General features: G+C 37.0%; 2 protein-coding genes across 17 annotated transcripts in view; one reads left to right on the forward strand and one right to left on the reverse strand.

The window, feature by feature from the left end:
• IPPK (inositol-pentakisphosphate 2-kinase) overlaps positions 1 to 13,513 on the forward strand; it is a 69,301-nt gene extending 55,788 nt beyond the window's left edge. For 9 of the 13 annotated variants that reach the window (XM_026061146.1, XM_026061147.1, XM_026061153.1 and 6 more), the window contains 10 exons: positions 1,081 to 1,202; positions 1,622 to 1,711; positions 2,373 to 2,431; positions 2,841 to 2,913; positions 3,919 to 4,198; positions 5,256 to 5,406; positions 8,431 to 8,533; positions 9,016 to 9,095; positions 10,086 to 10,307; positions 10,838 to 13,513. In XM_026061146.1, coding sequence (XP_025916931.1) covers positions 1,081 to 1,202; positions 1,622 to 1,711; positions 2,373 to 2,431; positions 2,841 to 2,913; positions 3,919 to 4,198; positions 5,256 to 5,406; positions 8,431 to 8,533; positions 9,016 to 9,095; positions 10,086 to 10,307; positions 10,838 to 10,847 — 1,190 coding nt within the window. In that variant the 3' untranslated portion in view covers positions 10,848 to 13,513. Of the gene's footprint in view, positions 1 to 1,080; positions 1,203 to 1,621; positions 1,712 to 2,372; positions 2,432 to 2,840; positions 2,914 to 3,918; positions 4,199 to 5,255; positions 5,407 to 8,430; positions 8,534 to 9,015; positions 9,096 to 10,085 lie in introns of all 13 variants that reach the window. The other 4 variants (XR_003252723.1, XR_003252724.1, XM_026061155.1 and 1 more) reach the window with 4 other exon arrangements.
• A 2-nt stretch (positions 13,514 to 13,515) lies between these two features.
• Positions 13,516 to 26,340, reverse strand: part of CENPP (centromere protein P) — a 163,343-nt gene continuing 150,518 nt past the window's right edge. For all 4 annotated transcript variants that reach the window (XM_026061161.1, XM_026061162.1, XM_026061160.1 and 1 more), the window contains 3 exons: positions 16,496 to 16,575; positions 13,968 to 14,059; positions 13,516 to 13,660 (listed from right to left, as the gene is read on the reverse strand). In XM_026061161.1, coding sequence (XP_025916946.1) covers positions 13,539 to 13,660; positions 13,968 to 14,059; positions 16,496 to 16,575 — 294 coding nt within the window. In that variant the 3' untranslated portion in view covers positions 13,516 to 13,538. The remainder of the gene's footprint in view (positions 13,661 to 13,967; positions 14,060 to 16,495; positions 16,576 to 26,340) is intronic.

Consider the following 26,340-nt stretch of genomic DNA (forward strand, 5'->3'; position numbering starts at 1 on the left):
TCTTAAAGTTGAATTTTATGTCTCTCCATCTCCTGGGCATTTCTTTCGAGGAAGAAATGACATTGTGAGGAGCTGTCTGAGTGGCATTTCTTGCTTTACAACAGCAAATCTCCATGTTCATTTTTAATGGGAATCTTTTTAAGGAAATTCTTTCCTTGAGATTTTAATATAGTAACCTTTCACAAAGCCTGTCTAAGTTAAGAAGGAGCTTACAATAATTCAGATTTATGGCTCCATCTTATTTGGCATATGTGGCTTACCACTGATGGATGCACTTTTGATTAAGTGTAAAAAAACAAACAAAAAACCCTAGTGGTTTTTTGTTGTTGTTGTTATTCCAAGTTGTGGACTTGTGAGTGGGGGGTAAGTGAACATCTCTTCCCTTTCTGTCCCTTTTCAGCTGTTTAGTATTTTGATGTAAGCACTGGAATGGCTGTGAAGAGTCTAGTTCTTGTTGAGAGGTGGTTACGCAGCGATTGTTTCTTATCAGTGTTCTTAGTGCAGTTCATCTTGGTCGCGGACCTTTGGCAAACATTTTAAACCCTGAAGAAGCGCTGTAAACAGACTAAGGAGCAGAGCTAAGCCACTTGCAGATTCTGCTTAGTTCTACAGTTCCTTCTAAACTTCTAGATCTCAATATTGTGAGACCAATTTATGATATTCTGGCGCATTTTCACAGACTTCTGGTGACTAGGCTGATGGATCATAGTCACTACATGCAATTTTAGTAAGCAAACATGAGATGACTTCTCTGCATATGGTAATATATCTCTTTACCTATTCTTGACTAATTAAATATGTTCCTTTGCTTTTTCAGACCTCTCACTGATATCTTTGTTAGGATGAGCTGGAAATTGTGGCCATTAAAGCAGCTCTTGAAGCACTCTCTATGCTTGAGAGAGCTGTGAGGAAAACTGAAAACCAGTGTTGCTAATGGGGGGAAATCAATTGGATAAAGCTTCCTAAACTATGTCCTGCCTTTCTTAGGACTTTTTTTCCAGGTAGAGAACAAGATAACTACAGAGTAAAATAAACATGGACATGCCCCCCCCCCTTTTTTTTTGTTTTCTCTCCCTCCAGAGTCTCGCTGTGATAAAGACATGGACACTCTTAGTGGTTATGCAATGTGCCTTCCTAACCTTACCAGGCTGCAGACCTATCGTTTTGTGGAACATCGGCCAATCCTCTGCATAGAGATTAAGGTATCAAATAGAAGATCCTTCTGTTTATTTTGTGTAGAAATTTTTAAGTATGGACTGACAAAAGCAGTTTCAAATAAATGCAGCATTGGGATAAAGCAGAGCTCACCACTTTCACTGTTACCTGTAGGATTAAATCCCCCCCCTCTCCCCCCCATTCCTAACCTTTACAAGTTTGGGAAATTCCCAAGTATTCATAGGCTTTCTTGCAGGCCACAGCAGTGCTGTGTATCCTTATTTTTTTAAATGAGGACTCTTACATAACTGGGAACAATATACAGTGAGATAATATGAAGCTGTTTGAGTATTGGATGTTTACTGATAATCTTTCTTCAGTTTAACTGGAAACTGGAAAGATTTGCATATTGTGTGCCCTTACATATAAAGAAATACATTTATATTTACAACTTTATTTTTTGTAGCCGAAGTGTGGCTTCATTCCTTTTTCCAGCCATGTTTCACAGGAGATAAAGCACAAGGTGTGTCGTTATTGTATGCATCAGCATTTAAAGGTAACTATTTTTTTGTAGTCAGCCTGCTTTCCTTTGACTGTGTTGTGTTTCATTTGTTATTAGTCTTGCTTTCCTGTTGAAACTTGCATATTGTTGCTTAAATCTCTGTTATGACTAAAGAGAGTGAGTGGTTACACACCTGAGTCGCTGGGTGTGTAGTGAGAAACGGAAGAAGTTCTGTGGGAAGTTGGAAGCAAACAAATGCAATATTAGTCTTTGAGTTGGGTAAACTAGTCTGTTGGTTGGGTAAACGTCTATGCCATATTTCCTTTTAAGTACAGCTCACCAAACGCACGGTGGCATTGCACAACTTAGCAGAGCATGTATCACCCATGGACTTCATTTGTTTTTTTTGATATATACTGATAATGTTGATTATGTTCCTGAAATCATAATGGGTCTAGAAGTAGAAGCTAACTGTACCTGTTGTAACTTAATGTGACCTTTCTCCATACTTTCCATTCATGAATTTTATGCAGTTTGAGTGATCTGAATTTAAATATGAATAGAAAGACCCCTAGTAGTCATGAACAGTAAGTTCAAAGAGTTTTAAATGTTATGGGCCTCCTGAAGAAAAATGTTAGTGTCAGCACCTGACTATTAAAATAATTGAGAGCAGTTATTCCAGAAAGTGATTAATGGTGGTGTTGGTTTTCAACAGGTAGCAAATGGAAAATGGAAGCGACCAAGTAAATATTGTCCATTAGATCTCTTCTCAGGGTAAGAAAATGTGTGACTTGATTCTGTGTTGCCAAAAAAAAACAACAACTGTGTTTTAGTTCTCAGATTATTTAGACTTTAACTGTAGGATTAAGGAGCAACGTCTGCATGTCTGACTTTTACAGCAAATATTTCTGGTGCTATATACTTATTTACATCTATTTCAGGAATCAGTTGCCTATTATGGCTACAGTGCCTTGTGCTACTTAACATGAAATGTAGGAAGTGTTTATTTACTACTCAGATTTGAATTTGCAGTAGTCATTTTGTCTTTGCAGTGGCTTCAGCATGAGTAACACGCTTAAGGGATGTGTTCACTTCAGGTGCCCTGTTCTGATTCCATAGAGTCCTGCAGGCTTAGCTGTAAACATCTAAAGGCTGTGATAATACATTCGTATTTTTTTTCTAGAAATAAACAGAGAATGCACTTTGCTTTGAAGAGCTTATTACAGGAGGCACAGAACAACTTGAAAATATTTAAGGTAAACATGCTTGCTTTTTTGTATTGGCTTGTAAACGATTTGACTTTAATGTCTGAAGAGTCAAGATTCTACTTCAAATCTACATAATCAGCACCTTCACTATTGGGCTTCACCATTAAGTAGAAGAAAACAGGAAAATTCTTAGATTTCAAGTTACGATAGGTAAATAATACTCTCTGTAGCTATCCCTAGAAATCTCTCCCAGAACTAATGAATGAATAGTTGGAACAGCCAAGAGAAAAAGACTTTTAAAGATGACCGAAGCTTTGAAACTTTTTAAGCGCTCATTCAGGGGAAGAAGATGAGAACTTTGTGTGTTGCTGCAAATATTGTTAGAAATTACTGTTACAGCATTCGTACAAGTCAAATGCACAGCGTGCTTCATTGACGAAGTAAAAGGGCTGCCTTTTTTGTATAGAAGTAATGTAGTAAAAAATAAAGCAGTAACTGATGGATTATGCAGATTTGCCAGATTAGTTCTAGAAAATAACTCTTTTGAATTTATTTCCAGTATTAAAGCAACTACTGGAGTGAGTTACACTTGTATGAACTGTTCTGTTTTTTCTATTAGAGTGCAGATAATTGTCATACCTTTTCTGTCCCTTTTTTTCACCTTCCATTTTACAACTTGGCTTTTAAAAGGGATAGTTTTACATGACATGCTTTTTCACTATTGACCTTATTTAGACAGAAGCGATAGGAAACCATGCTGAGTATCAGTTCACTTTTGTTGTTCTGATTATTTAAAGTTGATTAAGTTGGGAAAGTATCTTTTGACTTAAATGGGCTTTTTGGTCCCAATCCAAAAGTTTTTACCTGTGGTATCTCATGAAGTTTAGGATGACAACTTCGTAAGAGATTGTGCATGCATTTGTGTGTAGACTTTTATACCAAGTCACACTCTTCTGCACCTTGTGTCTTAAAATATTAACTCTGGTACTTTGGTTGCTAAGTATGAATAACTGGGTTTGATGGAGTGTTTAAATCTTTCTTTTCCATTTACAGAATGGTGAACTAATTTATGGCTGTAAAGATGATCAGGACTCCGTCTCTGACTGGAACGAGCTTGCTCGTCACTTAAAACCTTTCTTTTTCCCCTCAAATGGGTTGGTCAATGGACCACACTGTACAAGGACAATTGTTAAAGAACTAATCCATGTTATAACTATGGCGCTACTAAGTAGTACTGATGCCTGCAGGGCAGGTGATATGAGGACGGTTCCCATTTCCCAAGGAAGAAGCTACTGTGAAGCAAGTGCTTTTAATAAGGAGCTAGTAAGAAATGGTAAGAACTAATTTCTTGAGCACTGACAGTAATTAACTGTTATCACATAATGATGCATATTTTTGCCTTGTTTGCTATTTAATACTGATGTGAGAACTGAATTATGAGAAAATGAATTATGAGTGGCACAGCTGCTAGATAACTGTTTTTAATGTGACCTCGTAATGAACACTTTTAGCACTGCATCTCAGGACGGGGATAAAAGTCAGTTCAGAAGGCAGTAGGGTAAGAATTAAAGAAAATACCTGTTCGAGCTGATAACCATGATTTGTATTTTAAAGGACTGGGTGATTTTTATTTTGTACGTGATGAAGTTTAGCTGTTTTCATTGGTTACCTGACACCTGTTTCTTGCCTTCCCCTGCTCCCCAACTAGGGTATAGTCTTCTTTCTGTTCTTTTCCTACTCCACTTCTGGTAAAGTGAAGGTGCAAGTATGGAACAGAAAAGAAATGGAAAATGAGGACTGGAAAACTGAAGATCATGTTAATTCCTCAGTGCTTAAGTTTTGTAAAGCTTGAGTTGTTCAAGATGCTGCTTGTTACTCTATTTATACAAACTGCATGTTTCTTAAATATGCTTTTGAGGAGAATCTTTTTCATTGCTGTTTTTCTCCACATAATACAGCAAAACTCAGAGCTGTCTTTTAAAGAAGAAACAAATCTGGTTTTGTATTTGCTATATACTATATTAAAAAAGACCCAATATCTGAAATGCTAAATTAGTTTTGTCAGCAGTTCATACTGTGAAACTTAATTTGTGGTGGTTTTAGACTTGTCTGAGAAATTAGTCTTTTAGACTCACAGTAGAGTGCAATGGAGGGGTTTTTTTGAGTAATTTGTAGAGCTGTATACTGCGTGTTGTATTCTACAGTCAAATCAGTGGTGTTTAAATATGCAGGTAAGCGCACAGCACATTATTGTTCAAAAACTGAAGCTTTTTCTTTGACCAGTCTGAAGAGTATTTGGGTTTGCTTTGTGAAAAAGCACACGTAATGGCAAAGTGAAGCAAAACAAAGACGCTCATACCTGCCTTATTTGAATATACTTTTTCTTATAGGGAAACATAAATTGGAAAGCTCTGGCTTACCGAGGGGTTGTCTCCTTTATAAAACTCTTCAGGCTCAGATGCTTGACATGCTGGATATTGAAGGACTCTATCCTTTGTACAATAGAGTTGAACAGTACTTAGAGGAATTTCCTGAAGAGAGGTAAGATTTGATGACTTTTTTTGGTTCTGATTAAGTAGGTATGTGGACAAGATTGGCTCTATGCAAATACAGCCGTTTTTTAATCTTGTCATGTCTTATACAACCTTCCTTATGGTATGGCATATTCTGAATTTCTAACTTGAAATACCACCGGACATAAAAGATGAGTTTTAGTGTCAAAAGTTTTGATGTAAGTCACTTGAGATTGATGATGTGGGTTTTTAAGTGATGATTATGGCAAGTTCACAACAGGGAATGGGAGAAAATGCATTGTTCCTTAATAGTGGAGGTCTGGGGGACATATCTTGGAGGGAAGACACAGTAAAATGGAAAGCAGTTTTCCCCCGCCTTTAGTACCTGCAGAACTAGGACTACGTCTGCAGTAATAATGATGTTTTTAGTCATTCTCAAGCCTTTATTGGCCTACTACCTGCCCTTTAAAAACCTGAATTCGATAGTCAGCAAGAATCCAGCCTGTACCTTCAAGATCTTAAAGAGTGTTTGACTGGATAACGGGCTCAATGTCTGCTTTTGTCTAGCTGACCTTTGCTATGGGGTGAGGTGGAGTTTACATGAATGAAAGTCTGTCAGGGCTGAATGAAAGCTCCTGGTCTTGACTTGAGTCTTTTCTGACTCTTTCCTTTTCAATTCCCTTAAGTAGAGAGGAGTTGACCAGTTGAGACTGGTTAGCTGATTGACTTCTAGACTGGTTTCACACCCCCAGAAATAGGTAACAGAAAGTGGAGGGCCCCTGAGCATGTTCTTTGTTAAGGTGTTCTGAGATTTGGTCTCAGTATGCACAAATTAATATGTCTACCTAAGTTGCTGCTAGGAGGAAAATGGCTTCAGTCTGCTGTAGCTTCATCCTATAGCAAATCAGTCATAATCAAAATTAATGACTTTAAGGTAATTGCTTTTTCCTAAACTGCCAGTGGAGAGAGATAACATACTTTTCCTTTGAAAGTGGTGGTAGACCCCTGTGACGCACAGGGTCTTAGGTTCGTGTGTCTCACCAGGCTTTTAGCCTGAGATGGTCAGTCTTGCAAAACATTCAGCCAAATTATCCAACTTCCAAGTGAGTTTTCCAGCTTATGTCATTTGTGGTGGTATTTGTCACCAGTTTATAAGTTTGTATCTTAGCTTCTGGCATTTGTTTTAACTGTAGTAAAATACATAATTTATTAGTATTGCCAGGCCTGCCTTAAAGGGAGCGGACTTCCTGAAAGCATAGCTTTCCTGTTACCTCTTCTGCTGCTTGAACAAGTAGTTTGTGTTCCATCTTAAGGTGATGAGATGGGTATTTTGGTCACAATTTGGCATCTAAAGGGAGGAAAAAATAATTAACCAAATGTGGGTAAACTTGACGAGAATGTTGGTTTTGTAGAGAAGATGATACTGTTAGGTTGCTTGTCTCAGGGTGTTTCTTTCCTTAATGTGGGTGTAATACGCTCAGACCAGCTCAGACGTGGGAGCGATCAGCTAGCAAAAGACGAGAAGCAGAGCAGCAGGGGCTCCATCAGTGGTTCCCAAAGCTTTGCGGGCCGTTGTATCATTGCCACACCTCAGAGTATGTCATGCATTACAAGTGCCTTTACAGTGCTTTACGCTCAAAATACTTTTTCAGTGACGTTTAGTATGTGTCTGTGGACGAGTGGTGGAATCAAGTTAGGAACCATTGGTCTGCAGAATAACATGATGTGCAGTGGCTTTCAACCCAAAGAAAATGCAACTGATCATCTGCCAGAGAAGCAGAAATCAAATAGCCTGCTAAAACTGAATAGACACGAGGAAATCCTGACTTGCAAATGTAGAAAACTACTACTTGTATAAAGCTGCAGTGACAAATTGTGCAGTTGCTTGAAGTTACACTCCTGCAATAAAACATGTGAAACCTGTACTGCTCATGTAAACCTAGCCTGATAAGCTGTCCCTTCTGTAGAAAATGACTGCAGTGGTGTACAGGGCTCGCTTACAGGGAGGGGTAGCTGAAAATGCCAGCTTGCAATCCACATCATAAATGAGCAGATCAAACTTGAGGAGCAGGAATCTTTTGGTTACTGTATCTCTTGCCTGGTGAAGAAATACTGAGTATTGCAAGGTGCTACATTTGTTCTCAGATAAAGCGTATTAGTTGGAATAATAATAACAATCACTGTAAAAAGCCTTAATTTTGATACATTCTCAAGCGGTAATTTGCCTGTAATTCTGCCATCGCTCACAAGAGGGCATGCTGGCCTCACGTGTAAAACATGGCTGTTGTGCTCCTTCAGCTCTTGTGGAGTCCTCAGCTGAAGGATTATCTTGTAGTAGGCAATATGATAGCCTTAAATTCTGCTTAAGTCATGTGCAGTATAACTTTGGTGTGCTTTTATATTTTTACAATAAACAATCCATTTGCAAGTGTATTCTTTCATCCATGTGGTGGTTGTGTGCTGTGCACTGGCATATAATGAGAAATTACAGGCTTGTGCTGCAAATTGCGTTTTTATGGGTTCAGCTTTTCTGGAGTTGAAGTATTTAGCATGGGAAAGAAGAGGGCCATATCAGCTATCCCATTATTAGTACATCAAGTACAGTGCACACACTGTGAAGTTGGGTGGTGAGTGGGGCCTTATCTGATAAGTGTGTACCCTCAGTATTTTCAGGCAGACTTTCTAAGGGATGCTGCAAACGGTTATAAATTTTGAATCTTTCCCACTTTTGCTAAAAATGCAGGGTTTTTTTCCATAAAAATTGCTGTTCTGTTCTTGTGGTGATAAACAGGTAGGCAGGGATTAAGATTGGTTTATCTTTAAAAAAAAAAAAAAGTTACACTGCAGGAAATTGTAAGTGGTTGTGCTTGTATGAAATGAGGATAGGGACTGTCCGGGATTTTAGCTCTTTGAATAGTAATTTGTTGCCATGTTTATCAGTGGTTTTGTTGGTATGTTCTCATCTGAATATCTGGGCTACTGAAGAAAGATCTCACTGGAAATCAGTAAATATCTTTGGCTATGTGTAAATCCTCTTTTAAAATTTATTTAGAAGTACGTTACAGATAGATGGACCTTATAACGAAGCATTTTATGAGAAGCTGCTAGATCTTTCAACTGAAGATGATGGAACAGTAGCGTTTGCGCTAACAAAGGTACCTTTCTGGGGAATGTTGTTGATGCTTATTTAGTCTGTCAATTTTAATAACCACTTGTCTAACTGAAATTGGTGGGTAGTGTGTGAATGTCACCACAGGCTTGTCAAAGTGTTCTGCACAATTAAAGTTCTTGATTTTGTCAGGGTGCCAGCGTGTACCTTTATAGCAGAAGCACTTAAAACCCAACACATTGTTCACATTGCCTCTGTTCTTAAAAGGAAAATAAAGCTGGCTATTTCCTTTCTAGACTGAGGAGGCATTCACATGAACTGATGCTTTGTCAGCCTTTAAGAAAAGTATCTGTAGGAAATGAACATCCTACACAGGGTGTGGTAAAACCACTTGCTCCTGCTACCTATTTGTTGTAGAGCTAATGTCCAGATCTTAAAATGAATATACTAATACGTTTGAACAGTATGTTTTCTATAAAGGCAAATACAAATATAATGGAAAATTCATGTCACTCTTATTTTGTATAGGTGCAGCAGTACAGAATAGCAATGACTGCAAAAGACTGCTCCATCATGATTGCCCTTTCACCTTGTCTGCAAGATGAATGGTAAGAGATATTAATTTTGAATGACTCCTATTCATTTAGAAATCAGATGCACTTGTGCAGTTAATTCATTTAACTGTTAAGAAGGTTTTTTTTCGGATTCCAAAAGTTTGTTGTGGGCATACTAATAAGGTAGAGTTCTGATTTCAGATATATAGGACAGTTTCTGAAGACCTAAAGTTGACAAAAAGTGTCAAAGTTTTGTGTCTACCCTCTTCTTGAAATTGGAATTAATTGCACACAGTTAGATACACATGGTTTTAACAAGGTGGGATTTTTCTGCCTTGGTCCCTGATATGAGCGATTTTTCAAAATGATTTGCCTTCAGCCACCTGACTGGAAGACAGAAGTCTTTTGTGTCTTGTTTTTATTGATCTGATTAATAATCATGAGGTGACATCTTTCTCTTCTCTCAGTCAGGCAAGCAGCTTTGCCACAATATTACCTGTTTTGACTTTTATCAGCAATAACAGCCTGCTCTTGGAGAGGGGAGCTTGCTTAACCAAAGCTTTGTTATGGGTAGAGAACAGAGTCTTCTGCATTTGTCCTGGAATTCTTGAATAAAATGTTCACGAGAGGGGAGTTTTGCAACAGTTGACTCATTATTAAGCCCTCCGTCTTTCAGAATGCTTTGACAGTAGTTCTGATACAAAATTGTATTACCTTGAACCTATGTAGAAGTTGCAGTAATTCGTATTGGTTCTGCCAGGTAAGATGGCAGCTGCATTGTATGCAATAACACCTAGAAATATATTGCATTAACTAAATGCAAAGATGCATTAATTGACTTAACAGCATAATGTTTTGACTTAATCTGTGTGAAGCTGAAGCCATAGTTTCCTAAACGCTACATTAGCTGAAGTTTCTTCTCTCAGGCTCTTGGGACAGTTATAAAACAAACATTAGTCACTTTTGCACAAGGACTCAGGACCCACAAATGAAACATAGGTTTACTTTAATGAATCATTTGTGCAATATGTTTTTGTTTTCCAGCTCTGAGCAAAGACCTGTGGTACTAGCATCCAAATCAAGATTCACCTTTTCTGTTTCTGTCCTGGACCTCGATCTTAAACCATATGAAAGCATTCCTCATCAGTACAAACTTGATGGCAAGATAGTAAACTATTATTTGAAGAATGTACAGGCCAAAGATGACCCGGTTATGTCCAGTCTCTTCAAGGAGAATGAAGACTGCACATTAGTTCTCCATAAAGTGTAACTGTTTCCTTAAGGTTATTTTTATTTGAACACATTAGAAAGTGAAAGGTTAATGAAATAATTATGGTGAATTTTTTCTATTGTGTTCCGTGCATTTTTCAGCTGTGAATGTTTTTGCTTTAAGAAATGATTTCTAATTGGTATGCCTTTTCAAAGACATGGAATAGCACTAAAACATGCGTTTGCTATATAACCTTAATGAATGTATTTAATATGGCAGAACAGATAATGTGCCATACCTTGGAACTAAAGGACAGATCAACTTAATTCTAAAAGTCCACTTCCTTAGAATTGAAATAATACAGAATTAGAGGTTTCCTGAAGTATTGCACTAATATAGAAAGCCTAATTACTAATAAGAGAATTACCTTGGAGCTTGTGCTTTTCAATTCTCACACATAGCTACTAGGAAGAGGGAATGCTTTGACAAAAACCTAATATAAAACTTAATGCTTAAGTCCACTGAAGATACAGCTGAAGTGGCTATTAAAGTGTTACTGATCTATGGAACTACCATGTTATTGCAGAACACTTTAAGTACTAATGCATGAGATTAAGAACTCCAGACTGCCTCCAGAAGTTTTGTGATCACTTTGTATCTCCTAAAGCTTCTGAAACTAAGTGAAAAAGGTTAAAGGTAAGCATCTTTGAATTTTATATGATAGCTGAGCTTAACTAATCTGACACATTGGTCTTTTATTTTCTCTACATGATATGCTGCTATTGGAGGTGAAACCACAGCTTGCTCTTTCCTAAGTTAAATTGAGCCCTAGAAATTACGTATTCTGAGTTTTCTAGATTACTTTGAGTCTTTCAGACTGTGTCAAATGTTGGTATTATTTCACTGACATCCCATATATTATGTAGCACGGCCAACTGCTTTCTGGCTCATTCTTTTAAGTGATACACAGAGGAAAGGTGACAGTATCTATCTGTTTTTCTTTTTCTGAAGTTGCAGGGAGTCACTTTCTGATGGTGAGTACTGGAGCTAAGTTTGTATCACTACTCCTATGTGCAGGTGAAATTTTGAGATGTTGCAGTTATCCATCTTCAAGGTAGATCTTGAGTTAGGAGATTGAAGATGTATTCAAAATTGTGGGTAGTGTGATAAAATCTACAGGGACTCCTCTTGTGTGCTTGGGGTTTGCATACCCTGAAATGTGCAAAGAGATGCTATTCCAGCTACAGTGAACTGCTGTTATCTGTATACAGTGTGTGTGTACTGGTAATGTTTTTCAAAATAATGTAGGTTATCATTTAAAAAAATGTTATTAGGATCTCAATGTAATCTTTGAGTTGTTCCATTTTATCCAAAATGAAAAAACAAAAGCAGAAGACTGCAGCCCTGTAGACTGGCACAATTCAAGGTAGAAATATGGAGTAATACCACTCATAGCAATACTGTTTTACAGTGGGAAGTGAACCACATCAGCAGTCTCTTATAGTCCACTTGCAGTCGATAGCGTGCCTTTCCGGTGTAGGGTTGTGGGCTGCTCTTCAGTTAAATGTGATACCACAACAGCGTGATAAGCTGGTAGTTGACAGTGGTAAAAACTCTCTACTTGTAAAGAAAACATGGGGGAGAAGATCCACTTTTAAAAACAGAAATCCTCCAACTGTTAGACAAAATGAGAAAGGATTATCCACAGCTGAAAAATTAAGTTTTCATTTTTTTATGCTGTAACTTTACACACATTTCATATGCAAACAGAGGGGTATGTGCTGGCTAAACAGTTTCGTTTTCATCCAAGAAGGATCTAAAGAAGAAACTAACCAGAGCAGAGGTTGCACAAAACTAGCGAAACCAGTAACATGTCAGTGGATAAAGTAGCAATGAATTTTGCTCGTCTACTGGAATCCAAACTTGAAAACAGTCTGCCTTATATCTAAAAAGAAAAATTTGTAATATAGAGTTGCTGTTCATTAAAACTTGATTTCTAGCATTGTTCAGCTGATTCCGACCCAAACCAGTCTGTTCCTTCAGTTTTTCCTGACTTACCAGAACAGTAGGAGACTATTTCAGTGATCAAATAGTATATTTTATAGAATATTAAAATTACAGTATTTAAAACATACTATTGCATTAAAATTGATAGTTTTAGTTCTTTCTTACCTACCTATTTCACCATTGCTATACAATACTTTGTCATGTGTTTAAAAAGATAACCAAAATACAGAGCGTTTGTACTGTTTGCATGGTTATAGCATCTATGGGCTTAAAAAGGAACTCTCTCAATATTACTGAAGAGTCTATATTGTCATCATCTTTAGCCTCTTGATTCCAGGAATAACAGCTGTTACTCTGTATATAAGTGGTGCATGACTTCAAATTGTGTAGGTATGTTTTGGACCATGTCCTTTGGCTGTGATAGGTAATGCAGAGCAGTAACCCTTTGGAAAAATGCTGGGAGTTTGTAAATGAGCTAATGGTACATCTGATGGAAGTGAAGGAAGATTTTACAAGACAGACACCTCTCTGTTTTGTTTCTTTAGGGACAAACATATGAAATGCGATGCTTTCACAATGTGTTATCTGCTAGAATTTTTCCACAAGAAGTAGAAAATCCAAATGAAGTACTGCTGTGAGCAGTAGTTAATTCTCCCATTTCTTTTTACAAAAGTATAACGGTCTTTCTTGGTTAGTTTTGGTTTTCATTTCAATTAATTAATGCTGTCTCTTGTTCAACACTTAAATTATGGTTGCTTTTTAGCCTAACACTTCTTTAAAAGCTTCAAATTGTTTGTCTACTTCCAGCTAATTTAATAAGAAAGTTACTTAACTCTTTGTTCTAGGAGTCTCTTACTGTTCTCTAGTCATTTTAAAATCACTGTACTTCTACAGAGCTGTGAAATGAAACTTCCACTTTTTATGGACTTGATTTTGACAGTGCATGATCTTTTAACACTTTCCAGGTAGCTAGAAAATGTTAAGACGACAAACCACTCTGGTACATTATTGATTCAAAAAGATAAATTTATAATGAAATCACTCTGTACATGTAACTATTTTATTTGGCATTTTTGTATTTAAATGGCTGTATTTATTTTCATGTCATGACAATTTATATATAACGTGCCATAATTGTACAGATAGCATGTTTTATGAGTATGGTTTCTAAATGGAGAATAACTTAATGTTTATATTCAATAAAGTTATAGACTGTGTAACACAATATCTTAATTAAAACTACTTTTGAAATTGCTACCTGTTACAAGTAATGCTGGTATTCACTTTTTCAAGCCAACCACTTTGATAAGATTTTCAATAGCTGTCTCAATCCCAAACAAAAGCAGCATACTTCGGAAGCAGGTAGGTGCGTTTTCAATAGTTGTTATGTTCTGCTCCAGGACTACAAGAAAAATGTAAAAATGAACATTATTTTCAGAGCGTTACACTATTACTGAAAGCATCTGTCTGCTTTGCATTTTTGGATAAAATAAGTCACCTGCTGCCTAAAACAGAAAGACATGCTTTTTCTTGTAATCCCCTCTAAATTAAATATACAGGAGGTAAAATCAGTTTGGCTCCCTGCCAAGTTTGGTTTTGTTTACCTGATGTGCTCTCATTTTACCTAAAGAGACGCTGGGCAAAAAAGAAAAAGGGACGGGTGTTTACTCTAAAAGCTCAGAAGTGGTCTCTGAAGTGAATGACACTACCTTGCTCTGGTACTTTAGTCAGAAGGTCCAGCACAGGTGTTGTTCTCCCATCTTCATCTACATGTATCTTCCAAACAATCATTAATTCAAACCTGTTTCAATCATATCCAGAGAAATGTTAGTTAACTGTTAACTAGAAAATTAAAGTTTCTTCAAAATGGAAAGTATGGGATTCAGGAGGTTTACACCCTTTATATTCTTGAACAAAATACACCTTAAGTAATGCAACTTGAAAATCTTTGTATTTGGGAATCAGTAATACTTACATTTTGAACCAAAGAACTCTGGTATGTGTTGTCAGGGCAAGGTCATTACTTAGTTTCCAGGTATGTTCAGATTTTCACCCACAGAGGTTACCCCCCCCCCCCAGTTCTTATCTTTGCTGGTTCTTACAAATGATACATTTCCATAGTGCAATGGTAGAAGAGTAAGATATGAAAGAAAATGACAGAGAAGATCCCTCTACCCCTACATAATATCTGCAACCTGTTGTCAAGTATTGTGTTAGATAACAGTGTGAAAACAGAACAGAATCTCTTCAGAAAAAGTGCTCTTTTTTCTTCCAAAAATGGAGGATTGTTCAGGCTTTTTAGAATAACACAGGAATAAAAATGATCAAGGCCTATATCCCAGTATTTGTTCTTCATTAAAAAAAACCCCTCAACTATCATTATTCCTTTAGGAGTGTTTCTGTCATCATGTTGCAAAGCTGCAATATTTGTTTAGTATTTCCAGCTTTTGCACAATAGTTGTAGTAGATTTGTTCCTTTAGGGGTCTCATCTGCATTACTGCTTTTTCTGTTCCTCCTTTTAAGAGTAGCCCTTACTTGAAAGCAAGGCTTTCCTAATCAAAAGCTGATACGCACAGTAACAAGGACCAAGTTCCCTTTCCTCAGTGTTCAATCATGAATTTAAATTCAACTGTAAAAACTTCCTTAAATATGATTTGTTGGCCTTTTGCCATTTCATTGTTAAAAGTCCTAGAGAATTTGTGTACAGCTTCTTGTTCTGGGAGTTTGGAAGGCAGCTTAGCATAGCAGTGTGCTTTCTCCCAGCCACTGACCTGATTTTAAATTCTTATATTCCATGATCTTGGGGGAGAGGGAAAGTGCAGCAGAACTTGACGCCTGTCAACTTAAAGAGCAATTACAAAATAAAGCTGCTTATAGTAAAAGGGAACAGCTCATTTTCTACTTGTGATGGTCTAACAGCAATTATTTCAACCACTCAGAGTTAAAGCATTTAGTTTTAAAAGGCAGATTTTCCTAAACAGAGACAGCACTATCCATTATGATATATTTGCTGGTTCCATAAACTAATATTAATGATGGTAAAGAGCTATGCTTTATTTCCAGTTATTTGCAGTTAATGCATATTTTAGAGAAGAATTAATTAATAGGAAAAGGGCAAGGTCTCATCCCCTCACAAGAGTTACTTTCCTATGCTCATATACAATTCCTGATGATGACAATTACACAGCTTTACATTAACTTTTTAGAATTTTTTTCTATTAACCAAAGCTAGGCAGAACACAGCTAACAGAGGGACCAAAGACATCTAGCAAGTGTGGTAGAATAATAATAAATGCCAGGGAAATGGTCACCTCCCTCATCTAACTTTGATTCCCTTATAAAACAATGGAAATATATAACTGCACTTGCTGTTAGTAACATGGCAACTGTAATTTTCTCCCCATTAAGGACAAAACCCTGTGCTTTGCTTTAGTGATTTGTAATCGTTGTACCTTCTACCGCAAGCGCCTGCACCAGCTGTCAGTGCCCAGCTGCTACGCTGCCGTCGTGTTAGCCCTCCGGAGGGGACAGGCGCCTCCGAGCGCACCAAAGGCTGCGAAACACTGCTGTAGCCCAGGTCTTCATAGGGCCGTTTGCCAGTGGCCACTGGCACAGTAAGAGGGCTGTTGGCCTCAGCATGTTCCGCCTGTAGCCCTGGCAGTGTAATTCGGAGAGACAACCAAGTCGGAACAAAACCACAGCTTAAACTGATACGTTTTCAGATGCATGAGAGGGAGGATGGGCCCCACAGTCTACGCTTTGAATTTCAATTCTTCATTATAGCATGAGCTTCCAAAACAAGACAGCAGTGTAATTTTTTCTTAAAATGCAACTGAAAATAAGGCCTGCTAGAGCCTCTTTTTTTCATCTAGTTGTTAAAAAAAGCAGGCATGCACAGTAGCAATATGGGTGACTTTTCTAACAAGGCCACATGGAAACAAACCTCCTTCATGTGCCTTTTTTTTTTTTTCCCCAGGGTTCTTGCATGTGGTTATAGCCATAAAACTAACACACATCATCTAATTTCTGTGCTTAGAGAGGTTATAAAGCTAGACTTAATCTATAGATAATTGGTCTAGTTGGAGACTATCGTTATACATTTCATTATCCTTTAACTGTATAAATAGAATCTTAAAGAATCTTGAGATCCCCCAGTGCTGTAAGTAGAATTTTTGGCTTTGCCCCTTTTTTTCTTAAAAACAAACCAAACAGAATACCATCTACTTATAGACTTACCCAGAAGGTTCAGGGTTCCTTAGAACTATATAATCTCCCAACAGTCCTTCAGGAAGCTTTACAATGTCAGGATATCTGGTCTGTGAATAAACAAATTGAAAAAGGTAAAATTAGGTCACAAAAATGGTACGAGGCAAAGTGACTTCTAGGTAGTTCTTTCCAGTTGCAATGCACTTTAAATGCTGCCACTTTTAGCTTACATTTTTAATAGTTAACGTGTATTCTGACACTAACAAAAGCCCCTAGGTAACCGTCGTGAGAGCTGGATAAGACAAAATAAACCTAGGCACCTGTGTTCAGTTTGTGAAGCAGCATTGTGCCATAGCCGCAGCAACTTGGTCTTTGGGAAGTGAGTATCCACAAAGGGAGTTTTGTGGTTACTGAGCAGTTCTATTTTCAGCCTTTCTTTATGCTGATTCTTTTTTCTTAATATATTAACACGGAGACTCTTTTGGAAAGTGCCTTCAATGTGTAGAGAAGGAATTAGCATTTAATGCAAAAGAAGCAGAAGTTTTAGATGAAACTGCAGATCCAGGCAACTTTAGCTGTCTTTGAGTGAGCTCAAGAAGAGAAGCAAGGACGCTTTGGCACTACCAGGTAAGGTGGAAAGCTGTCATTAAAGTATTGCTGTGAATAGAAGGTTGATCAGAAAATGTAGTTAGTAGCAAAATCCAATTTCTTGCTTCCTGAGGTGAATCTCTGAAACATTCTGGGCTTGAGACACCCAAGTCACATGTCACAGATCACTACTGTTGCTTTTCTGCCCATATCCCCTTTTTGCACACAGACTATTAAGATTTTAATTAGTTAGTGCATTCATTACTAATGCCATTTCATCAAGGGTGAGAGTGCATGACTTTTTTAAAAAGTTCTTAAATGTTCATTAGATATTTTTAGTATCTTTTAAATGATATCAAAAGAGATTTAATTTGGTCCACTCAGAGAAAAAGGCAAGATGACATTTGCCTCTGCACACAGGACAGAGAGGTCCTAGTGCAAGACATAGGAATCCTTGAAAGAACTGCTTTTAGCTAAATCCTATTAATTCTATTTAGTAATACATTATAATACATCACGATTTCATAGAAAACTAACTCTGTGATTTAAGTAACCTTACTAGTGCACTGTTTTGACATGTCTTTGGAGAAACGGGATCACCAAGACCTGTACAATACTTTGAAAGCATAAAATAATAAAGGCATCAAGTTAACAGAATAGCCACTAGTAGAAAAGTATAATTGGGCATTGGAAAACTATCAAATATATCAAACTATTGCCTACAACTAAATTTTTGTGTTACTGAATATTAGAGCACACTGTAGTCCTTGTAAATGGCTACGATTGCTCTTTATACAGTGAACAGTCATTCCATTATGCTACTTTTGTTAGTGCATCACTGTAACTTTTTTTAAAAAGCATGTGAAAGAAAAGCAGAAGAGCAGCTACATATGGCACTTTTAGAAGTTATGCAGCATGTCAGATGAAAGATTACTCAAAGATCAAGAGGAGATCCAGCTACATCAAAATACTCAGAAGGAACGCTTAATTACTGCATCCTGCAGGGAGATTTTCTTGCCAAAGAAAACACAATCCAGACGCAACCTATTATCTTGAAAGAAAGGCTTCACACTGGTACGAGGTTGGACCATCTTATCTGCTTGATTTAATCCATGTTCCAAAAATTGCAGTTTATAAAGCGTGAAGGGACTGTCAGCCTAAATAATTCTTCAGCGCTCACAGAGCAAGTAGTATGACTTACGAAAAAGGCTTGGGAGAGCTCATCTTTGAAAAGCACTGGAGAAAATGATGAGTTAGCTTTTATAGGATTATTCCTCATCTGGCACACTGAAATCGCTACCAGATGTGACCTTGCTCTGGTTTAGGAATTTATGACAAACTGAAGGGGGGCCATGCAGAATGCCAAATGACATAGAACACATGGAATTTGCTGGGGACAACACAGTGCAAGGTAGTCAAAGCATGAAGATGTAACTGAACTAAGGACAACAGCCTGCCAAAAACAGTGATTTTTCAGCTTTACTTCCTGTGGAATTACGCTCCTCCAACGACAACGTCAAACAAGTATTCTAGGCTTTTGTCCTCAGTACCCCAAGCCTTTGATATTCAGTATGCTCCCTCACTTCTCTGGTATCTTATCATAGGTCTCAAAATCTAGGAGTCTCTTGAGCTCTAGGTTGAAATCCTAGAAATTTTAGGATGAGCTTTTATCTGGAGAACTTCTTAAGTTCCTTGTTTACAAGAAATTTCAAGTAAGCCATTGCTAAACACTGAGTCATATTTTATTTTGTTCACCCACGCTGAAAATATTACAAAATAGATGCCTTTGTGAATCACAAGAGAGTAAAAATACTTACGATAGATCAGAGGAACTAGCTAAGAGTTCCAATTTTCAGAACATGTTTTAAAATGCACCCATAACTTGTTTATAAGTGCATTCGTATGTGGCTGTCATAACGTACTTACCACACACTAGTGGATGGTATTTTATGTTGCATAAAAGCTCCAGGTATTTTTCAGGAAGTCATAAAGGATGTAATTTTCTGTTGCCTAACAGCTTCCTTGCATGTGGGAGAGACTGCTTTGATAAGTTTTACACACCGGAAGCAGTTATTCTGTGCCTTAATAAACAGTGTTTTTTCTTTTTTCTCTCCAATTCAGACTGTGGGAATCTGATCTTGTGAGAAATTCAGAGGATTTGGGATAAAATCCAGCTTCTTAGCAGGAAAGATCATATCTCAGCAAAGCCACAAAACACACAAAAAAACCAAGACACACATTCCTGTATCTCCTTTCAGGGATATTACATGCTAAAACTGAAGTCCTAAAAGCTTCTGGAGTGGTACAAAGCAGTGCCTAGGCCAGACCCACGTTAAGGACATAACTCCATTCTCCCTGGATGTCTTTTGAGGATGACAATGAGGCAGTAGCAGGAAGTAAAACCACCTCACCCAAGATTAATCAAGCAATGTTAAAACCTGATTATTTAGGAAACAAAACCCAGGAAAACCAGTAACACAATCTACCTTTCCTATTCCAGCTATAAAATGTAATCTCTGCATCCCATAGGTAGAACGTGGGAATATGGCACACGAATAAAGAAACCAAACAATGGCACATAGTATGCAAAAGCTGCAGTAGTCCTTACAGAAGTACACGTACTAGGGAGCGATTCATTTCTGTTTACCAAAGAGATGACCCCCTCTTATCTTCTGCATGTCTACGACCACTCCGCACGCTGGAGAAAGCAGCTGAGCGAGGAGCTACAGTGATAGAGCTTTGCACAGAATTCTGCACTGAAACATAAGAACAACTGCAAAACAAAACTGTTTACCACAATGTTGTAATGTTATAGCATGACAAACAAATGCTTATTTTCCCACAGACAGGAGTATCGCGAACAGAAAGAAGAGTAATCTCTCCCAGCTGAGCAACCAGTCAGCAGCTGACTCATAGACGTTTCTTCCAGCACTTTGAACACAACGAAACGTCAAATTATGTTCCTTGGGAGATGCTAAAAGCCCTAATGACTGTATCAGAGCGGAGAGCCGTGTACAGGCTTAGCAAGTCTAATAAAGGCCTGTTTCATTTCACAAGGATGGCAGGAGCATGTCACGCAATCTTCTGCTCACTAAAACTCTTCTAATGAAAACATTTAAAATTATTCAGTGTAAGAGCCATGACTAAGAACACAAAAAGGCAAGAGCTATCAAATTTGCTTCTAAACCACTTTCCAAAAAATGTATTACTCCACTCTCAGATGGAATAATCATTCACAATTATTAATTTTGAATTTGTCATTCTGTAAGAATATATATATAATATATATATTTTTTTCTCTATATAAAGAGTGTTTAACAAGTCATACTACTATGAGTCCTTCCATGGTTGTAAGTTACCTCTAAATTTACCAGAGATGCTACAAGGTAGGCTCTGATTCAGCAATGATTTACGTATGTGTTCATCCACATCATCGACTGCCAGCACGCTGGCAGGATCAGGGCCTTTCAAGTAAGAGTAACATTAACGTAACTTCAGGATCTCAACCACAAATTTTTTGCAAAAAAAAAAAAAAAAAAAAAAAAAGGAAAATTCTAGATACTGTAGAATACCAATAGCAACATTGTTTAATGCTTCTGGAATTAATGTCAAACCTGATGTCTGTTACCAAGTGCAAAAAATGAGGCCACCGCCTGTTCAGTCCCCATGGATAAGGGGCCATCAGGTGCTGCAGGTCCCAGTGCACTGGCTCCATGTGCTCCTGAGGACAGAGCCAAAGTACCTGTATTCTCCAACAGCCTCATCTCCTAGTTTTAACAGCCATCTAATTTTTTAACTATGGTAGTCTAGCTTTAAAGTAACAAGAGGAATAATTTTAATACTGTCATGATCAAGTCTTACCGATACCCAAAACAGCAACAGCCTGGCTGCAAAATGAAGGCACATGCAATGATTACATTTTTGGAAATTATTTTTATTTCTACTTTTACCAAACCTTCTGCTACCCCAGGTAATTGCAGTTCTACTTATGAGATCTAGTCTTATAATTTATCTGTCCTTACACACATTGCTAAAATATTTGGTCCTAATCTCATCAATAGTTCTTATCCTCAAGTCGCAAATTATGTTATATATCAAGATCATAAACTGAAAGTCACAAACTTTCAAACAACTCTTTTTTCTAGAAATGTCATTTAAGTTGCTTTGACTAAATTCATTTTTAGATATTCAGCAACACATTTATTAATGCATTTCAATTAATTGAAATATTTTACACTGTAGGACAGCTGTCACGAACATGTATATGAGAACAAGGATTTATACTTTCCTGTACCTTAAAGGCAAGCCCTAAGTCCATGAAAAATTTTTCTAAGATGTTTAATTTTTCTGGTACCAACATGCACCTCTCAGATTTCAGCAGCCAAGACAAATATTCTTCCAATTTAATATTATCAAGAAATGAGCAATACTGTATCCTAAAAAGAAATGCATCCCATTTTCTTCTATTTCCTTCCTCTCCACTGCCTGACTGGGTAATAATAGCACTGTATAAAATGATATCACTTAAGATCGAATATAAGGATGAAATAAAAACCTTTAATGTAGACAGATGAAGATACATTAGGTAGTCATATTTATGAGACGGTTTCATCTTAAACATGAGGGTTATTTTGAGACTTCTTTTGAAGTGAAAATAAACTCTACCCTAAAAATAGGCTCCTTGGCGCTGCGTGAGGACTGAGAGGATGGCTGAAATAGAAGTGTTTCTCTATTATTTTCTCTGTATGCAGAATATACAGAAATATGCCCACTGTCCATCTCACCGAATCTGGTTATTATCAGGTCAAGCGCTGTTTTTCCACAGGCCTGGCACCTGCAGGGGCTGCAACATCTGCAGAAATAAAATGCTGCCTGATCGATCGCCCATTGCAGATTTTGTGTGCACGAACAAGCACATTCAGAACAGATCTCTTAAGGGTACTAATACAAACATACAGCTCGATAATTTCACTCTGGCCTTCGTAAAGAAACAGCAGAAACATGCAAGTTTAAGCAAGCCTAAAAGGAAGCTTTCCATGAGAAATGCATGATTAGCATCTCCAGAAGGGACACGGACACTACAGGGAATTATGCAATAAATTTTCTTTTAATTTTCATTGAGAAGTATTTTTTTCACACGTTGATATACTTTTAAAAGGAAGAAACAGAAGATATTTAATCATTTCTTTCAGCTTCTGTTGCCCAAGCCTATACCAAGGGCTAAGCCATTCCCCTTTGGCTCGCAAGGCAGCAGGGTAAAGCAAGGACACATCAGATACCCAGAATATCACCAAGATGAAGTAGGTTAAGATACTGCAGGTGTAATACTTCACTTGCAAGTACAGCACCTTTGCTTGTTTTAACAACAATGCTGTAATAACTGGCTTCAATTTTAGGTGTAACAGTAAATGCAAAGTCTTGATTTGTTTTTACTTCAAATTGAAAATGCTAGCAAAAAAACGCATCTTAATAAATGACCGACAAAATAAATAAACTATCTTAAGATAAGCAAGAACTTTATACACAATCTTTGCACAAGATGTATTTTTCTTGGACAAGGAATTTTTTCTGTTCTTTACTGTTCCAACTATTTCTCACTCATTAATGTTCTCATTCTATTCACATATTCCCAGAGTTGAAGAGAGAAAACTGAAATGAAAAATCATAAATCAGCACCCTTTTCTATTATTTCTCATATATGAAAACAAATTTTCTAGTGACTGTAGGTCCTCAGAGAAAAGAATAATCCCATCCTATCCACCCGTAGACATAGACTGAAAAAGTTCTGAATGTTGAGCATATGCAAGGACAAGAGGAGGAACTGATGGCCCACAGATGTTACAAGTTTGTCACATGCTTAAGGTGCTGTTGCTTTGCAGAAATTATTGCTGTTTAATGGCAAGGTTGGCATATCTTTAACAGAATAATCTGAATACTAGCAGTGTCGTTTTATGTTACACTCAAAGCCTGAAAGGTTTAATTAGGGAAAGCTCTGTATGATGGCATTCAGTGAAAGGCTTCCAGTCTGATGGAATTATTAACTTGGCAAAACAAAGGATTTGGAAAGAGAAAATTTATACAGTAAGACTTTTTTTTTTTTTTTTTAATGTACTACCTGTTGGATTAGATTTGGCCTCAAGTTCATTTAAATTAACTTTTAAAAAGTATGTACAGAAAGAATCATGAATATTATGATTTAAATAAGATGAGCATAGTCAGCAACTTCATACTATATCTCCTTAGGGATTTGTGTAGTATCCACCAAACAAAGAGTTACACAAATAAGAGCGATACAGATGTGCAGCTTCTGACACAGGCTGACAAACTGCCACGCTGTTGTTTGAATGATTCAAGTGTTAAAAATACCAAGTTAACCATGGACAAACTAAGCACTCTCCTCCACTGCTTTAAATCTGGCCAAAGCCAAAATCAGCCCATTAAAAAACTACTCAGCATCAACATATATTATGAAATTAATTGTTAAGCTGACTAACTTTATCTACCAAGATGTATATGTAAACTGATGCAAATTTAAACATACTGAATTTTCTCATGTTTTTAGGACCCTCAGTTGCACTGAGGTAAAATATAGAAAAGTCAATGAATGTAGAAAACAAAAAAAACTTACTTTGAGGGAACTACTCGGAATTTACTTTCATGGGATATACACCAGAATTTAATTGTGTTCATCTTACAGGATGAAATGTTGTTTAAATCATCTTTGTATTTTCAGGAGCTTAATCCTGAGAAACAAAGGTCCTCTCGAGTTACTGTGGTCTTAACAAAGCTTAAACATTTACATTTTGAGGGAAAAAGCACTTTATCCCATGCAACCTATATTTTTGTTGAAAAAGAAAGTATTCTTTATATGTCCTTCCATATACTCTTTGGCATCTTTATTGTGGAAACAAATTTTGTATTATCTAAAATCTGTATTTAATATGTAGTCTATTGATTACATTATACTTCAGTATCTTCACAGATGCAGTTTTGCTTTACAGTATGTAATGAACTAATAGCACAAGTGCTAGAACACGCAATGAATCTTCCATCGCTGTTTTTCTCTTGTACAGCCATTTGCTGTGTGTATGTACATGTATAATTCAGAGTTTTACACAATTTTTGTGCGATTTTTCAAAACTAATTCCACTACAGCAGCTAAGGAACAGTTAGAGACTGACTTACCCGGAGTCATGTAAGAAGGTCTACTGATGCTCGGAGCAATGCTGTGGCTCCTCACCAACTCACAGCAACGCAGAACTGGGATCTGCTCTATCAAAAACCTCTATATTTTGGTTCCAGTTTCTAGAGCAAGGCAGCTTAGCAGCAGCCCAGCTACAAGAATTTCTCATAATGGCATATTTCAGCAGTCAGCGTCCCGTTCCTTGCCTGATATGTCTCTGTGCATCACATGAGTTTGTGATAGATCTTCATTTTGCAATTAGAGTAAGAAATACAATAATTACTGAAGTAGCATTCTTCAAATCATTTAAATAGCCTGGTTCAAGGAAACTCCCTCTTACATTCTAGCTGCCATTGAAACTAAAACATACGGAACATTAGAAACACTAAATGCAATACAAAATAGCTCAAATTTCTAGACAAGTGAAAGTACGAAAACATCGTATCAACTCCACTTTTTGCATTCTTGTATAATTTTATGGTGTTTCCATAAAATGCAAGACTCCATTTATAGCCTCTTCTCATACAGAGAACTATTCATACTTAAAATTTGAAAGCCCTTTTAAGAACTAATAATGCTGTATAAGTTTTATTCACTTTTTTTTTTTAAAGAGAAAAATATGGATCTACTGGATGAATAATGTTGACATTTTGGAGAGGGAGGGGCTTAAATAAGCACTCTCCTACTGGCCTTTCGGTCAAAATGCAAAAATGATGATTCTAGAAATATTAGACTTGAATAACAGATATAGAAACAGGAGAAAGCTTAGCATACATAGCCCTACTTGGGCAGGGTTTTTTTCGGGAATAAAACCAGACATTCCTGCTAGGAAATGGGGATTGCTGAAGCCTTAGTACCAACTCAAGTGCACAGCAGAGGTCACCTTTCATCAGATCGTCATCATATGCTCAGGAAGCTGGCAGCATGCTTTTATTTTTGGATAAGCATAGACAGCGATTTGAAGTAGCTGGGATATGTAATAAATCGTAGCTATGAAAATAAGTACCTACTAGTGCATGAGAAAACATTGACAAAACTGTTTTTTAAACAATAAAATATGAATGATGGAATTAAAAAAAGAGGAGAAAGGAAGAAAGCCTAAGACTGAAGTACAAAGAAACCTCATGAAACTTGAAGCTCCTATAAATACATATGACCAAAGTAACTGGGTTGAACAAGGTAAGAAGAATTGAAGTCAGGCAGCACAGAGGTTATTAGCACTAGCTATTGATCTCTGTAACCATGGATCCTCAGAATAAAAAGCGTATTTGAAATGCACTCCAGCTAAAGTTAAATGAAATTCATTAAAAGCCTTGTGATGAAGGCATTATGGATGCAGGCGTTTGGATAGGACTTTATCAAAACTCTTGTTAAAAGAGATGTGGCATCATTTCATGAAAAAACATTAAAATATTCTGTTTTTAAACAACTGTTAGGAGTCTACTTCTTTTTAGCCACTTCTAGACCTAATTCTTACTTTAAAAAATATGTATTTTATAAATGTGTGCCTGAATGCTACAAAGTATTTTTCATGTCCAAAATGAAAAAATTGACTAAAATGCTTTGCAAGGGCTAGAGTTATAACGTCTTCAAGTATTTGAAGAACGGCACATTACTAAAAGCTTCAAGCATAAATGATCTCAAAAGCCATTACAAGTTTCTCATTTTGTGCAATGAAAGGAGCCTAAACCAAGGAAAAAAAAAAAAAGATATTTTTCTCCTTCAACTAAATTACAGGATGTAAAAACACTGCATATGCAAAATAAAATGGATTTATGAAACTTCACCACTCATAATCATGTCTCAGAATAAACACAGTTCCCATCTGAGTAAACATTTCACTTAAGTAAAGCAGTCCTGCTGCTGCTCTGCATTGGGTAAATTACACAAAAACGCAAGCTGTGTTCAGAGTCAGAGAAGAGCTTCACAAATACCTGTACACAATGAAAACAGCTTTGTCTGTGTAACAGCCTTATTACATCTTGCATAGCAATGAATGTCCTTCATTTAAAACCAAAACCACAAGTGATACTAATGTGCACGTATCTTTTCACTGGAGATAGGCAAGGAGAATACTGGGGGCAGGTGGGAGGAATAACAATCT

Source organism: Apteryx rowi, unplaced genomic scaffold (genome assembly GCF_003343035.1).
Source record: "Apteryx rowi isolate R43461 unplaced genomic scaffold, aptRow1 scaffold_177, whole genome shotgun sequence".
NCBI lineage: Eukaryota > Metazoa > Chordata > Aves > Apterygiformes > Apterygidae > Apteryx > Apteryx rowi.